The sequence below is a fragment of the Plecotus auritus genome (assembly GCF_963455305.1).
Source record: "Plecotus auritus genome assembly, chromosome: 2".
NCBI lineage: Eukaryota > Metazoa > Chordata > Mammalia > Chiroptera > Vespertilionidae > Plecotus > Plecotus auritus.
Window position 1 is genome coordinate 9,139,573 of NC_137771.1, and position 17,061 is coordinate 9,156,633.

At 41.9% G+C, this 17,061-nt stretch overlaps 1 protein-coding gene across 2 annotated transcripts in view; it reads left to right on the plus strand.

The window, feature by feature from the left end:
• The window catches only part of DDI2 (DNA damage inducible 1 homolog 2), a 42,875-nt gene that overhangs the window by 11,331 nt on the left and 14,483 nt on the right, over window positions 1–17,061 (plus strand). For both annotated transcript variants that reach the window (XM_080654202.1, XM_080654200.1), the window contains exons 3-7: window positions 2,079–2,315; window positions 4,006–4,132; window positions 6,855–6,982; window positions 11,058–11,186; window positions 16,271–16,374. In XM_080654202.1, coding sequence (XP_080510328.1) covers window positions 2,079–2,315; window positions 4,006–4,132; window positions 6,855–6,982; window positions 11,058–11,186; window positions 16,271–16,374 — 725 coding nt within the window. The remainder of the gene's footprint in view (window positions 1–2,078; window positions 2,316–4,005; window positions 4,133–6,854; window positions 6,983–11,057; window positions 11,187–16,270; window positions 16,375–17,061) is intronic.

A 17,061-nucleotide genomic window follows, 5' to 3' on the forward strand; every position in this document is an offset into this window, starting at 1 on the left:
AAGGTGTTCAAAGGGGTTTTTGATCTGCCAAAGTTTATTATAAGGTTCTGATGTGGAACTACCTGATGGGATGTATTAGTTTCTCTCCGCTCCCTGTCATCTCCTGGTAGGTCTCTTTAAACAGTGTTCTCTGGGTCACTTGGTTTTAACCTTTATGGTAACAACTGATAGGTGTCCAGGTGATGCCAGTCTCGAGCTTAGAGCACAGTGCTTCCATTCAGCCTGGAACTGGGCTAGAAGAGATCACTGGCAGGGTCCTCCCAGATTTGGATTACATTACTCCCTGGGGCTGCTGTCAAACTTCAGAAAGAGGAGTGGTTCCAAGATGCCAGGCAATAAAAACCAAATCTTCCTTTGGTTAAGTTGGTGAGATTGTTAGTTCTGGAAACGTAGCTGTTTTTTTCTGGACTGCCCCATATGGACAAGAGAGCCACCAGGTGAGGGAGAGAATGGGATCTGGTCTACAAGGTAAACAAGTTTTCAGATTTTTTCTGAAGTGAACAGATTCTCAAGATAAGTGTAATAGGGTTGGAGATAAAATTTCTCAGCCCACAAAGAAGGCCCCCATATGTGTTTTGCTAATTGGTATAGTTTCCCTCATAGAGATCTTGACATTCACTTCACCTTTTCATTGGTTGGAAGTTCATACACATACACTACTAACTGCCAGCTGAGGTCTCGTTGAAGAAAGTGGCCCGTTGGACCCATGCTAAGAGACAAACCTTATGCCCAAGTTTAAGCATTCCCTCCTATTTGAGGTCCAAAGGGCTTCAGGATAGCCCCAGGCTTGGGACAAGTGTGACCATCATCTGCATTTTGTGATTGGAGAAATGTGGATTAATTCAGTCCTAGCCCCTCATTCTGGTTCTACTTCTCTTCTTCCTTTTTAAAAGTAAAACTTTTAAAGTAATAGTTTAATGAGATCATTCACATACCACACAACTCTCTCATTTAGAGGATACAATTAGATGATTTTTAGTATATTGAGATTTGTGCAACCCTCACTGCAATCAGTTATAGCACATTTCATCACTTTAATAAGGAACCCTGTAATTCTTCATCTTCCCTCAAGCCTCCTAGCCCTGGCAACCATTGGTCTACTAACTGTCTCTGTGTATTTTCCTATTCTGGATATTTCATATAGATAGAATCATACAATATTTGGGTCCTTTGTGTAAGGCTCCCTTTCATTTACTTTTAGTTTAATAACTCAGCTCAGCCTGGAGTGAGGGACCTGTCATGTCTGTTAGTGTACTCAGCACTGGGAACCTGTGCACATTATTTTTCCCTCTTGTAAAATGATTCACCTGCGAGCTCCTCAGGGCTATTGGAAGAGTTAGTTCAGATGGAAGTGTAAATTCAAAGAACTGCTATGTACAACACAGACTTGTAGAATTTAACATCGGTCATTTGTGCTGTGCGCTTGATATATATAGTATTCTTTACCCAGGGTGTCAGGGTCCTCAAAGCATATTTCAAAGCAGACCACGGTTTTTCTTAAAAACCACATCGATTTTTGTAGTTACATTTGAGACTAGCTTTACTTTTTTAAATAACAAAAAGAAAAACGTCTATTTTATGGTATTTTATAAGCCAAAAATGTGGGGTTACTACCATAGTCTCCCCCCCCCACCCCACTCCCCTTGTATTTTTCCTACCTATTCACTCTCAGGCTGCAGTCTTTATATTCAAAGTCAACATGAGAAACTCGAGCAAGGGAGAGGGCATTTGGCCCTAGCCGGTTTGGCTCAGTGGATAGAGCGTCGGCCTGTGGACTGAAGAGTCCTGGGTTCGATTCCGGCCAGGGGCACATGCCTGGTTTGTGGGCTCGATCCCCATTGCGGGGTGTGCAGGAGACAGCCAATCAGTGATTCTCTCTTATCATTCATGTTTCTCTCCCTCTTCCTTCCTCTCTGAAATCAATAAAGAAATATATTTCTTTTAAAAAAAGGGAGGGGGCATTAGTATATCTGTGATCACCACTTACTACATTACATACCATGTATGAGCACATGTGTTTCCTTCAGATGCTTGTTTTCACGGATCATTTAAAGTAAATAATCACTTTTCTTCAACAGACTTACCCCGAATAGACTTCCGTAGTATATCTGTGCCTGGCACCTCAAGCTCCCGGCAGCGGCAGCCACCCGGAGCACAGCAGTCCCACTCATCTCCCGGAGAACTAGCTATATCTCCGCAGGGCTTGGACAATCCAGCCTTGCTCCGAGACATGTTGCTGGCCAACCCCCATGAGCTGTCCTTGCTGAAGGAACGCAACCCGCCCCTGGCAGACGCTCTGCTCAGTGGAGATCTTGGTAAGTTAATCTGAAAGGCTGTCAAGCTGACCTGAGGTGAAGTAGTGTATCATAGCAGGTGGGGAGAATTGGAAGCAACTAATGTGTTCAGTCCACCGTGGCACATGACTTATTGAACGTATCAGTTGGTCTATGAGAGGTAAGTTAGCACTAATGTCAAAGGCTGAGTTAATGACAGTAGTGACAAAATTTTAGGGCTGCATAGAGTCCTGAAATCCAGCTAAATCAGCCCCTTCCCATTTACTCTTTTTTTTTCCTAATTATTTCAGCAGCACATAATCCAGGTACTGATATTTTAACCTGTTTAGTTAGACCTTCAATAAAGAGAGCGCCAATAAGCCTATGATGCTTGTCAGTTACAGGAAACAGGTCTGAGGTTCAGCCTGTGTGGCAAATTGAACCCCCTTACTCTCATCCACCCCAAGTTAATGAAGGGGTTGTTACCAACAGTCTATTTGGAGCTGTACTTGAGCCATTGTTTCATTTCACAGAACGTTTATTTTTAGTCCTCTTTATGAGTCAGGTTTTCTCTGTAAATTTCTCCCATTTTACGAAAGTGTACTGATTAAATTTTAAAACATAACAGATACTTAATAACTCATTTCTTAACCATTTTGTAAATTGAGGTAATATTTACCTGCAGAGAAATTTGCAGATTTTATGTATACAGTTTGAGTTTTGGCTGACTCATATATCCACCACCCCAATCGAGAACTAGAACATTTCTTTCCAGAAAGTTCCATCATGTTCTCTTTCGGTCAGTTTCCTCCCCTTGTAGACTACCAATATTCTGGAAATCGTTTTAAATTAATTTTGCCTATATTTGATCCTCATGTAAATGGAATCATGCAGTATGTCCTCTCATGTCAGGCTTCTTTCACTCAACTTAATGATTATAGATTCATCTATGTTGTATTAGTTCATCTGACCACTATCTTGGTTCCTTTAATTTCTTATGCAGCATATTTAATTGTCAAAGACCATGATGATGGCACATTTAAGTTTACACATTTAAATGCACCCGCATTTAAGAAATAGCAAAATAAAGGTGGTTTTTTTAAATGTATCTTATAGTAAGTAATCTTTCTCTTTACTAATATTCCTGTCTATTACCCATCAGGTAATGTAGATAGGCTAACAGTAGTTTGCATTTAATTTGTGTGCTTTAAGGCAGATTGTTATAATGGAAATGAGACCAGAAGAGGAAATGGGGTTGTAGCGCTGTGTTTTATTTCTAGCCAAAAGAATAACAAGGGCAGAGGGGAGGGGACAAGTGGGGTCCTTTACAGCATTTTCCAGATTTAAACTGAGAAGTCGTTATCTCTGAGTATAGATAATGTGATGGATAACTTCTTACAAGACTAAATGATTTTTCCAAATATTTTATTTCTTTACACTGAATTTAGGTGAAGAAATAGCCTTGCCTCGGAGACTATAAAGTAAATGTAATTGCTTATTTATTTTTAGGCATCTTGTAGAATTCTACACCTGAAACCTGTACAATTTTGTTAACCAGTATCATCCCAATACATTCATTAAAAAGGGGAAAAAAGGAGTAAGAAACAAAAAATAATTTTTTAGGCATCTTTTCTGCGTCTCTTACAGTTATATTTTGAGAAATTGTCTGATGTGGAAAAGTACTAGTAAGGAATGAAATCTAGTGGTACTTAAGATTTTCCTCCTTTTGTAGAGAAATTCTCTAGGGTCCTGGTGGAGCAGCAGCAGGACCGAGCCCGGAGAGAGCAAGAAAGGATTCGTCTCTTTTCTGCTGATCCTTTTGATCTTGAAGCTCAGGCAAAAATAGAAGAAGATATAAGGTAATGATGCCTTCCCCTAAACAGCAAGAGTTAGAGAATGGAGACTTCCACACTACAGGCTGTCTTGTATTGATTGGGCATCTGCTTTGAGGTAGATTCCTTATTTTGCACCTAAGACAATAACGTCAGTCCTTTCCTTCATTCCCACTCTCATTTTCCTCACATTTTGATTCAACATTACAAAGGTACCCCATACAAATGACTTTTCTCCTCTAAAATTTTAGTAAAGACTCCCTGACTAGCCCAGTGTGTCATCAAAGCAACTGCAGTAGATGACCCCAGGATTCAATGATGCGGTTCCCACCTGAGGCTGCATTAAAATCTTGTTGGAATCTTTTAAAAATGCAGATGCTTGGGCTCCACTCCTAAAACAGGTACAATAATGCTAATGCCAACCTTGGTTACATGACTAGCCACAAGCCAGATGATGTTCAGTCAGTCCCTTTGAAGTCAAACTAACAGCTGCTACCTCCTCAACACCACCACCCACATCGCAGTTTTTGTGGCTCATTGTAATAGTTTTAGTATAAATATGAAGACCATAACTTTTACCAGTACTACTTTTAGGGGCTTTGTCATCATCTTTCGTTATTGACATGAAGCCTAAGTTGGTCATTATATTATACTGTCAACTAGGAAATTAAATAATGGTTTTCTTCTTATTTCTCTGACTGCATTTGAAATCAAAGAAATGTAAATTGTACACTAGAATCACGTGACAGCCCTAAGCCATTTACTTATGTTCTTATTAAGTGTTCCCATTATATCAGAAATTGTATCAGAATTCATGAATATCTTTGAAAAATGTCTCACTCGTTAAATCTACTCAGAGAAATAGGAAGATATTTGTGTTCTCAGAACTAGACTGCATTACAACTATAAGGGAACCTTATATAATTCTCAAGAATATGTTCAACCCAGGAAGCAGGAGGTGTGGGAGGGAGTGTGGTGAGGCATCATAGCTAAACCATGGCACTGAGCTGTTGGAAGAACAGAAGTGAAATGAGGCATATCCATGTGGCTCATGTTTCTTCCCAGGGCGGGGTAAAGGAAATGGGGAACGCACACATTCTTTCCAAGGAGAAGACCCGGTACCTGTAAAGTCTACATGCAGAGCCCAGAATTCCGAAGGAACTGGCATTGTCTCGAAGGGTTTTTGGAGTCACTGCAGTGTCAGGAGTGCATAGTGCACAGCTAATTTTAGGCTATTTCTAACTTTAATAATATGGCACACGAGAAAGCTGTAATTATTGAATACCTGTTAAAGCTTATGCTTCGCCAGTGGTTGTACAGGGAATGTGTACTCGAAGGTATAAGAGCTTGCGTGTTTGCCTAAGTTAAAGGAGTGTGCCTTTGCTTTTATAAGAAGTTTAATATTCTAATAGAGAATGGCTGATAAAACCATCAGTTCAGTTGCGCTAGAGCAGTGGTCGGCAAACTCATTAGTCAACAGAGCCAAATATAAACAGTACAACGATTGCAATTTCTTTTGAGAGCCACATTTTTTAAACTTAAACTTCTAACGCCACTTCTTCAAAATAGACTCGCCCAGGCCGTGGTATTTTGTGGAAGAGCCACACTCAAGGGGCCAAAGAGCCGCATGTGGCTCGCGAGCCGCAGTTTGCCAACCACTGAGCTAGAGTGTTACTACAGAAAGGATAGTTTAGAGCAGGGGTCAGCAGACTTTTCCCATTAAGGGCCCAATAGTAAATAGTTTAGGCTTTGCAGGCCACACTGTCTCTATGGCCGGTGCTCAGTTCTGCCAGGGCGGTCAGATACAGCCGGAGATAATGCCGGTGTGTAAATGAACTGGGCTAGAGCTTTCTAATGCCTGGCTTACAGTGTAACTTGTCCAAACCTTGGGCCTCGTTTTGTTACTGTCTCAGCCTTCAAGTAAGTGGCCTAGCCCCTGCCCTAGTTTCCATTAATGTTGGTCCTATTTGGTTGTTTTTTTTAAAGAAGGTTGGGAATGGAGGAGACATGAGATGCAGACAAAGCTGGAACTCCCTTTTATGTGCTTTTCTCATGTAAGAATTAGAATGTTCAATTTCAGAAGAAATTATTTGATGACCAGGTGAACAATGATTTCTATTTGTGTATTTTAGTAGTTTTCTAAGTGATAGGTAGAAGGATCTTTTTTGAGTTTTTTTTTTAACATCTGCTTTTACGTTGGCATCATATAATGATGCTTTCCACCTCTCAGCAATCCTGTAATAGGAACGAATTATCCTCATTTTGCAGATTAGAAAACCCAGCCTTAGAGATTAAGTAGCAGATGCAACAACAAGCAGTTAAGACATCGGTATTGTATTTGCAAACCATTTTTAATGCCCTGGACATAGGAAATGTACCCAGATACCCAGTAAGTCCTCAGTTAAAATTAGAACAGTCATGAAATTTTAACGTTCTATAGGATAAAAAGGGTTGTGACCCTTACTGTCCAGAAGTTTCTTTTCCTATTTCTGAGCTTGTAAAGGGAACAAACATAGTCATTTTACATGAGGGTAATTTGTATGCCTTTAATTTTCTGCTAACTGTGTATCTCACTGCCTCCTACTAAATCACAGACTGCAGGGTAGAGTACCAATTTCCATTTCAATGACTCAGCTGCTATAGCTAGGGCAAAAGATATGCACAGATCTGTTTTAATATGGTGACTTTGAAACAGATCTTTCTTCCTGGAAGTAATGCTCTTAGTGTCCCTGGTTTTGGTTTGTTACAGGCAACAGAACATTGAGGAAAACATGACCATAGCTATGGAGGAGGCTCCGGAAAGTTTTGGCCAAGTAGTGATGCTTTATATTAACTGCAAAGTGAATGGACATCCTGTGAAAGCCTTTGTTGACTCAGGTGACGTCTCCGTCCTTTGTATCTTTGTCTCTCCAGCAAACATTCTGACCTGACACACTGAGGAGAGACCCTGGTGTCCTTAAAGATGGCATTCGTCCTATGGACTGCTCACCAGCAAACGTGGGGGTTGTTTCACTTCCCATCTTTTCTTGTTTGTGATAGGCTTATTTTTTTAATCATTTCTTCACCAGTTTTGTATTTTCGGTGTCTCCTTTATCTTCCTGCTCCCCTTAGTTGGCATCCTGAATTCTAGGATACCTCTAAGGAATTGGGGAATCATTTGAATAACTTTAGAATAAGAATCTAATAAAGAAGGAGCTGTGTAGCCCTAGCCATTTTGGCTCAGTGGATAGAGCGTCGGCCTGCGGACTGAAGGGTCCCAGGTTCGATTGCGACCAAGGGCACACGCCCTGGTTGCAGGCTCAATCCCCAGTAGGGGGCGTGCAAGAAGCAGCTGATCAATGAGTCTCTCTCGTTGTTTCTGTCGCTTCTCCCTTCCTCTGAAATCAATAAGTAAATATAATTTTTTTTAAGAAGAAGGAGCTGTATAGTGTAGGTTAAACCAGTATTTCTGCCTGTGAGCCATCACTTTGCCAGGAGCAATGAGGAGTGTAGGATATAGGGTGTGGTTCTTGCCCTGAAAGAAGAAAGAACGGCCAGGTAGGGGGCAGGGAATTTTGCACTTGAAGATTCAGAATATCCCTGTACTAACGGTCTGTCACCTTATCTCTTAGTAACAGCTCTGCTTTTTGTGTGACCACACACAGGCAGTATCATGTGGGTGTGACAGCGGCCTTCTGGGTATGACTTCCTAGAATACTAAAAGCTCCTGCTCAAGTTTTTCCTCCATTTGTTTTTTTGTTGTTGTTGTTGTTTGTAATATATATTTTTATTGATTTCAGAGAGGAAGGGAGAAAAGAGAGAGAGAGAAACCTCAGTGATGAGAGAGAACCACCGATTGACTGCCTCCTGCATGCCCCACACTGGGGATTGAGCCCGCAACCCAGGCATGGGCCCTGACTGGGAATTGGACCGTGACCCCTTGGTTCACAGGTCGACGCTCCACCACTGAGCCACGCCGGCCGGGCACTTTTCCTCCATTTGTTCATCCACAAGTACTTGAGCACATGCTAGGTTTCAGCTGTTGGAAAGAGTTTCTACTGAGATGCATACAGTCCTGGAGAAGTAAACTGCTGATTATTCAAGTTTTAAAATGTCTGTTGAATGCTATGTACAGGGCCTTGTGCTGAGTGCTTCGGGGGTAAGACTTACTAACTGGTGCTACACGGGGCTCCTGTGAGCGAGAGAGACAAATAACTACAGGAGACCCTAATCTGACACTAGTATTTATTGAGCCCTTTCTGTATGGTAAGCACCATGCTAATTCATGCTAAGTTACCTAAGGTGCTTAATATATATCAGTTGATTCACTTTCACTTAATCCTCAGCATGTCCCCCATGAACTACGTTCTACTGTTACCCCTATTTTCTAGGGGAGGAAACTTAGACACAGAGAGGGGAAGTCATTCTTCCAGGTGTCCAGAGTTCACAAACTGAAGATCTTGGATTCAGCCCCTGGTCTGCTTGGTGCCAGAACTCAAGCACTGTGCAAAAATCAGATGCATGTTGGATGAATATAGAAACCACATTCTCACTGACTGGGATGTTTCACCTCAGGTGTGGCTTCAAAAGAGAGGCCATTTGAACAGCGCTGTCTCCATGGCAGAGGAGTGGGGCTTGGAGCTGAGGCTTGAAAAGAGGCAGGAGCGCAGTAAAAGGGACCCTTCCCATCCTGGGGTTGCTTCCTGTACATCAGTAACGCTTTTGAGGAGTAAAATGGGGAGGGAGGAATATAAAAGAAAATCGCCTTCCCAAATTCCCTTTTTTCCATTATTTCTGGGCCTTCTTGACTCGAACCTTCAATTGCCAAGACCTTCCAGTGCCCATGTAGTGTGAGAAGCCTTAATGAGCAACATGAACGGGAAGTGTTGGGATTGAGTTTGAGGAGACATCGTGGGGAAAGCACAGTCAGTTGGGGAGGAGGTGGGCCTTGAACTGGGCTTAAAGCATCAGCACAATTAGAAAGTGAACGCAGGGGAGGGGCACTCTCCCGGAGGGTCAAGGTGAGTAAAAGGCAAAGGGAACACATCCCTGCTGGTAAAGCACAAGGTGTGGAGCGTTTGGAATATAAGTCTGGCGTCTGAGTCTGTCTGGGCTGCCATAACAGAATGCCGTAAACTTGGGTGGCTTGTAAACAACACATTTATTTCTCAGTTCTGGAGGCTGGGAAGTCCAAGATCAAGGCGCTGGCAGGTTGGTGTCTGATTCCTAGTCCATAGATGGCAGTCTTCTCCCTAGGTCCTCATGTGGTGGAAGTGGTGAGGGAGCTCTCTGGGCTCGCTCTCTTTTTTTTTTTAAATATATTTTATTGATTTTTCACAGAGAGGAAGGGAGAGGGATAGAGAGTCAGAAACATCGATGAGAGAGAAACATTGACCAGCTGCCTCCTGCACACCTCCCACTGGGGATGTGCCCGCAACCAAGGTACATTCCCTTGACCGGAATCGAACCTGGGACCCTTGAGTCCACAGGCCGACGCTCTATCCACTGAGCCAAACCGGACAGGGCTGGGCTCTCTTATAGGGGCGTGAATCCTATTCAGGAGAGCTCCACTCTAGTGACCTAATCACCTCCCTGAGGCCCCGCCTCTCTCTATCATTGCATCGGGGATTAGGTTTCAGCATGAAACGTTCAATCTACAGCAGCTGGAAAAGGTTTGGCCTGGATGAGGGGGGTTCTGAGACTGGATGTGGTTTGAAGTTGGGCTTATAAGGAATAGGAGCCATTGAGGATCTTCGAGCAGATCAATTAAGTGATCTGAAGAAGATAAATAGGAAGACAGAGGCAGTGTGACAGATCTGGAGAATTCTGTGCCACTGAGGGTCAACTAGCTCCTTGCTTTAAGCTATACATCCACAGAGGGGTTTGGAAAGCAGAGAAATGGTCCACTAGCAAGGGGGCAGAGTGTGAGCTAGGCTCACTGCTGTGGTTGGAAGAAGGAGCATCAGAAATAGCAAGTGCACAGAACTTACTAACAGGATTGGACCAGAGTTTGGAAGTGGGGAAAGGCTAAAAGGAGTCAAAAGTGAACAATGCCTGAGTTTTATTATTGCAAGAAAACGATTCAGTTGGCAGGAAGAGCAATCCAAAGAGAATTATTTGGGGAGAAACAGTCTTATACCTGTTGGCTTTGAAATAGAAATGTCCCACACAGGAGTGGGAACTAGAGTCTGTGGTAGAAATGAGCACTGTAGATAAAGATTGGAGGAGTGTGTCTTCCGCAGGCCAACTCCAGCTGTGGCCGAATACATGTCACTGCAGGAGAAAAGTCCCTCACTGCCCGCTTCCTGGGAGGGAAGAGGGTCTGGCTGTTGGAGCAGACAATAGGGAGTTCACGTCCAGTTTTTTGAGAGACTGCATGATGTATTTTTTAACTGGTAAATTAGAGTGTCCCAAAATTTGGAATGACAATAACTTGGCGAGATGTCTAGAGGTGCTTTGTGGAACGCATCTGAATGTAAAGTAGTACTTGGTGAGCATTTCTGTGTGTACTCATTTTGACTTTTTGGAAGTCCTTTCACGTAGTTTTGCTTCCTATTGGTAAAGTTTTTAAGTATCATTTAATAATTACATTTAAACAAAATATTCTTTCTCTCAATGTCAAGCTTCTACACTGTTTCAGATTCCACTGTGGAACTGAAAGTTGAAGTAAGCCTGGCAGGAAACCGCTAGGTAGGAACAATGTTGCACAGATAAAAGCCTTGGGTAGCCCTGGAGGGGCTGGTTCAGTTGCCCATCAGGCACATGTCCCTATTGCAGGCTTGATCCCCAGAATGGGGTGTGCTGAAGGCAGACGATTGATGGTTCTCTCTCATTGATGTTTCTCTCTTCCTCTCTCTAAAACCAACTAAAGAAATAGTTGCAAAAGCTTTGCCCTGTTCTTAGTGCTGCATTTTTAATCTTAACACAAATGTGGGTTTTGTCTTTATTATCTGATCTTTCCCTCCACGTCCAGGTGCCCAGATGACTATTATGAGTCAAGCTTGTGCGGAAAGGTGTAACATAATGAGGCTGGTGGATCGTCGGTGGGCAGGGATCGCCAAAGGAGTGGGCACCCAGAAGATTATTGGAAGGGTGCATCTAGGTGAGTGAAAGGCACTGGGAGGCTTGGTAGAGCAGTGATTTAAAAACTTTTCTCTTGGACAGGTACATCCGATCCAGCAGGCCTTACAGAAATTTAAACTCTGTATTGAAGTCATATATATATATATGTGCATATTAGCAGGTGGCAAAAAGAACATCAGTCCCCTATGCACTTCTCTCTTTTCTACTCCTGACAGGTAATTCCTTTCATCTATTTTAGCAGACTTCTGTTGGTGCTTGCCTCCACGTTTCTAAACATGTTTATAGTGCTATTTTCTCACATGATTATATAAATACTATTGAGAGCATAGCCATCTAGTTGAAAATAATTGCTTTTCCTTTTCTTGGAATTAATAATTCTCTCTCTATATCTCTATCTCTATCTTTTTTTGTCATTGGGCTTTTGGTGTGTCACTCATCCCAAACACTGTGTTAATGTCCTTGCTGCAGTCCATCCCGTTGAAGATGCTTCTTCAGAACCTGGGCTGCTGTTTTGGAATCGCCCTTCACTGCGTCCCTTTTTCCGTGGTCTGATGTTGGGCTACATGAATCTCGTGTCGTCCTCTTTTTATTTTGCTCCTTAGTTTATAAGAGCACATCTTCCAGTAACTTCCTGAGAAAAAGTGCATGATAGTAAATTGAGTCCTTGAAAATCAGAATATGTCTTTTTCCCCTACATTTCACCAGTCCAGCTAAGTTGGAAATCATCTTTCACAATTTTTTATAGTATCGCTGTGGAAAAGCTGGCTGCTGTTCTGATCCTTGATCCTTTATGTGAAAGATTTCCTTTTCTGAAGGTTGTAGAATCTTTTATTTGACCTCAGTGTTTTGAAATTTCACGATGATGTACTTGGGTGTGGCTCTCTCTCCATCTAGTGTGCTGAGTGCCTTTCAGTCTGAGAGTGACTTCCCCCTCTAGGGTGTCGGTGACTCAGGGAGGACGGTCTCTGTCCGTTTTCTGTTTTCTTTCACTGTGCCCTGGGGGGCTCGGGTGAGATTTCCTCAACTTTGCCTTCCAGCCTTTCTGTTAAGTTTTGTTTTTTGTGGGGTTTTTTGTTGTTGTTTTTTGTCTCTCATGTTAGATAGCTTTCTCAGATGTCTGGTGATCCGTGGCACCTGCTCATATTGAAGAGTGGAACACCAAAAGGCTCTCCGGAATAGGACTCGGGTGGGCAGCCATGGCGGTTGTGGGTGATCTAGAAGTTGAGTCTCAGTAAGCTTTCACTTAACCCCCTGGGTCTTCATTAGGTGCTGTGTTGTGTCCCTGTCTTCCTCTATGCCCATCTATTATGAGAGCCTCTGTTTCACCCTCCTGAGAGAAAACCCCTCCGGCCTGCTGTTGAGGTAGAGGGAGGTACTTAGCCACCTGGCTGAGCAGAGTGCAGGAGAGGACCCCAAGATCTAACTGTGCCTGCATAGACCTTCAGCGAGTCTCTCTGCTCTGGACCTGCCTTTACCCCTGTTTTCAGAGGTACTTGTTTCCACCAGCGCATCAGCCACTGGGGTGTTAATTGGGTTGCTTCTTAGTTTTCCTTTCTGTCATCTGCTTTCTAGTTCCTAAATTGTGTTTCACTTGTCTCTTTCATTATTTTTGACCTTAGTGATTTTATGCTGGCAGAGCATTTCAAAAGTATAGAAATGTGAAAAGAAGCCAAAGTATCTTAAATCCTTTTAGGGGAGAATCAGCCATTAATAGCACTTGGACATGCCTCTTTTTGATCTTGTTTCCATGTGTTTTTTTCTTACAAAGGATAGTCATATGGCAGATAGAATTTTATCCTCTGCTTTTTCTTTTTTTAGTATATTTTATTGATTTTTTACAAGGAAGAAGGGAGAGGGATAGAGAGTTAGAAACATCAATGAGAGAGAAACATTGATCAGCCGCCTCCTGCACACTCCCTACTGGGTATGTGCCCGCAACCAAGGTACATGCCCTTGACCGGAATCGAACCTGGGACCCTTCAGTTCGCAGGCCGACTCTCTATCCACTGAGCCAGACCGGTTAGGGCTATCCTCTGCTTTAAGAAAAATTAACAGTCGTAGCATTTCTCAAATGTTACTATAAATTTCATAAGCATCATTAAGTAAATGAGTAACAGTCCGTTGTATAGGTTTAGTGGGTCAACTTTTGGGATATATTTTTATCCAATATTTTGTCGTTGTAACATGGCATTGGATTTTTGTTTAGTACACTGATGTTTTTCCTTAGTCAGGGTTCCTGTAAGTACTGAATCAAAGGTTATGGATACTTTAAGACTCTTGTTAACTGGTACCAATCTGGCTTCCCCAGCCCTGAACGAAGATTCATCTCAACTTTGCACAGGGGCAGTATCATAGTCAGTGAGGTTTATCCGAGGCGTGGTTATTGCTAATTGAATGAATAAATGAGTATTCATCTAGTGTTCTTGTACAATCAAGTATTGTTAGTTTTAACTCCTTTAATTTGCAGATAAAGTGGTTTCTTATTATAAGTTACTTTCATTGCAAGTCAAGTTTCTATTTTCTTTTTAAATATATGTCTATTTATTAGTCTTGTTTTCTTTTATTGATTTATATAGCATAGGATTATTTAAATACCTTACTCTCATATACTTTCCTACACACAGAATGTAAATTGAGGAGGAATATCACAAGTTGGTTGTTTCAGAGTCTGAGGTCTCAGATTTTTCATGGTTTTAAGTGAGAGGATAATAGGAGGTAACGTGATACCAACCCCTTGTGTCCTTCCTTGTGGGTGGACAAGTTGTACTATTTTGCAACTTTGCGTCTGATCAGCATGAAGAAAACATTTTAGCAATACGGAGAGATTTACCAACAGAAGCTTTGTCAATATATCTAAATCCCAGGAGAGAGAGAGAGAGAGAGAGAGAGAGAGAGAGAGAGAGAGAGTGTGTGTGTGTGTGTGTGTGTGTGTGTGTGTGTGTGAGTGAGTGAAAGAGAGAGAGAGAGAGAGAGGATGTGCTAATTTTAGATTTTATATGGGCTTTTTACATCACACCCAAAAGTCAGTTCAAGGTTGATTAAAGACTTCAATGTGCCTGACCAGAGTGGCTCAGCTGGTTTAATTCCTGGTTAGGACACATCCCTGGGGTTCAGGTTAGATCCCCGATCAGAGGGTCAGGGCACACACGGAAGGCAACCAATTGATGATGTTTCTCTTTCCCTTCTCTAAGCATATCCTCCAGTGAGGATTAAAAACAAAAGACCTACACTGTTTCAGATTCCACTGAGGAACTGGAAGTTGAACTAAGCATGGGAGGAAACTGCTAGATAGGAACCATGTTGTACAGATAAAAGCCGTGGGTAGCACTGGCCCCTGTAAGTCAAAGTCAAAGCTTTTAGAAGAAGGGGAGGGGGTTGGTTTGGTGGGGGGGGGGGGGCAATTGTGGGAAAGGGAGACATATGTAAGACTTCAGACAATAAAAAAATCAGTTAAAAAAAAGCTTTTAGAAGAAAATGTAGGAGGATAAATCTTGCATAGGGAAGAGGTTCTTTCAAAGATAGGAAGGAAATTATTTGATAAATTCAGCCACATTAAGATTAAGAACCTTTCATCAAAAGTGAACAAACACAAACTAGGAAAGGATTTTAGTAATGCATGTAACTAATAAAAGAATGCATATTCAGAATATACACATTCTGTGTGTGTGTATACCCGTCAACTCCGTAAGGAAGACTAATATTAAAAATTACATGCATACTTTCAGAGGAAACCGATACGGTTAATAAGTGCTATATGTGAAAAGTTGCTTAACCTCATTTTTAACCAGGGAAATTCAAAATTACTGCCACATTTAGCAAAATTTTAAATCTAATCATATTGAATGTTGGTGAGAATGTGGAGCAATGAGAACTTGCATGCACTGCTGGAAACATTTTAGAAACAATTCAGCGTCACCAAGCAAAGTTGAGCCCAGTAGAACCCTGTATTCCACTTCACAGACTGTACCTTAGAAGAACTCGTGGCACAGCGGTAGATAAGTACAGAAGTGTTCAAGTGAGCAGAAACGAAGCACCCCAGAAAGGCCCGTAGGAGTGGAGTGGGTACCTCAGTTCTGGTGTGTGAGACATTGCAGTACTCTTAAGAAGTGATGTAAAACAAAAGACTTAGTCATGTGTACCTACAGGGACCAAGTATCTCAAAATATTTTTTGAGTAAAAGAGCAGATCATAGTTTAAAAACAAAACTAAACAGTATGTTGCTTAGAAATCACACAAAGCTGGTAAGAACTATAAGAAAGCTGGGAGTGATTAACACAAAACCCAGGATAGTTGGGAGGGTGGGAGGAAGCAAAGAATAAGCTGTGTCAGTAGGACATATGGAGACTTTGTAGTTTTCTGTTTCTTAACTTGGGGAAGAGATTTGTGGGTGTTAGTTTTATCAGGCTTTATGCTGTCCATGTGTTTCATACACTCCTATTTATAAGATACACGTACGAATAGCAAAGTCCATTTTTTAATCGTACATATTAAGTAAGGGGAGAGATTGATGAGAGAGTCCAGGCAAACACAGGCCTTGGTGTTGTCTCTGGTTCGGCAAATAGAAACTTGATTATCACAGGCAGCAATAAACAGTTTACTCTTTGGAGGCTAATTTAAAGGTTTAAAGTGTGCAGATTTTATTTCCCTTTAGAAAACCTTTTGTAAGTGTACAGGAAGTGGGTGGTTTATTGGAGGGATTGGTCTTTTTTTTTTTTTTTTTTTTTTTTTTTTTTTTTTTTTTTAATCCTCTTTACCATCTGGTGCCTTCATTGGCTTTTAAACTGGTTATTGGTCTTACAGGATTTTCTTTTTTTTTTTTTTTCTTCAAGCTATAGGGGTGGTTTATTCCGCAGTAATGAGCGAGATTCCTTACAGAAGAGGTAGAGAAACCAGGAAAACGAGGGCGGGAGGAGAAGAAGGAGGGACCCAACCGGACAGAAGGAAGAGACAGTCCAGGATTTTCTTTTTATACTCCCCCTCTTTGCGTGCTTTGCCTTGGTTTTGACTGATTGGGAGAAGCAAGGCTCAGAATGATATTTCCAAAGTTTGTGTCGGGCTTCTGAATAAAAACCCGTAACATCGTCTTTCCTTCACGTGCTTTAGCTCAGGTTCAGATCGAGGGCGATTTCCTGGCGTGCTCCTTCTCGATCCTTGAGGAGCAGCCCATGGACATGCTTCTGGGACTGGACATGCTGAAGCGACATCAGGTACTCCCAGCCTCACTTGCTTTTGCATTGGCCTTTGGTGTGTTCTGTGGCTACTCCTGCATCACTACCCGTGGCGTGTGCACTGGGAAACTAAGAAGCACGGCTCTTAGAACCTGAAAAGGTCTTTAATTGGTGACAGTGTCAAACAGGTTTGAAATGATGTGTAAGGAGAAATAGAATCTTTGGTGAAATCTCTCTGAACCTTAAACACATTGTGAACCAGTAGTTTTATTGCTAGCTTTACCCAGTGGCCAGATAAGTTTCTATGGAACGAATACAAAAAAAACGTTTTTTATAAATGTTCAAGGCACACTTGAAAATTTAAACGCCCATTGCATTTTGAAGTTATTTATTACATGTTCTTACAAGCTAATATCTTTTTAAAGTATGATACTTTGTAAAACACTGTGTGATATGAAGTGAGAATTCTCGTGATCCGTCCCCAATGTGTGAAATCTTTCCATCTGTTTTGAGATTAAAATGGGCTTTAGTTCCCTTGTGTAATGTGTAGTTTCTGATTAGAACTCAAGTAATTTTTTTATAGGTTTGTAGGGAAGTGTGAGTGACGCACGTTGTATGCCAGTGCGAGTTTAGCAGGTTCCTTAGTATCTGGTCGAACGATCCTTGGGAAGAAGAGCTTCAGGATTAAGGGAGAAGCCGTAGCTGTTGGGAATGGAAACGTTCAGT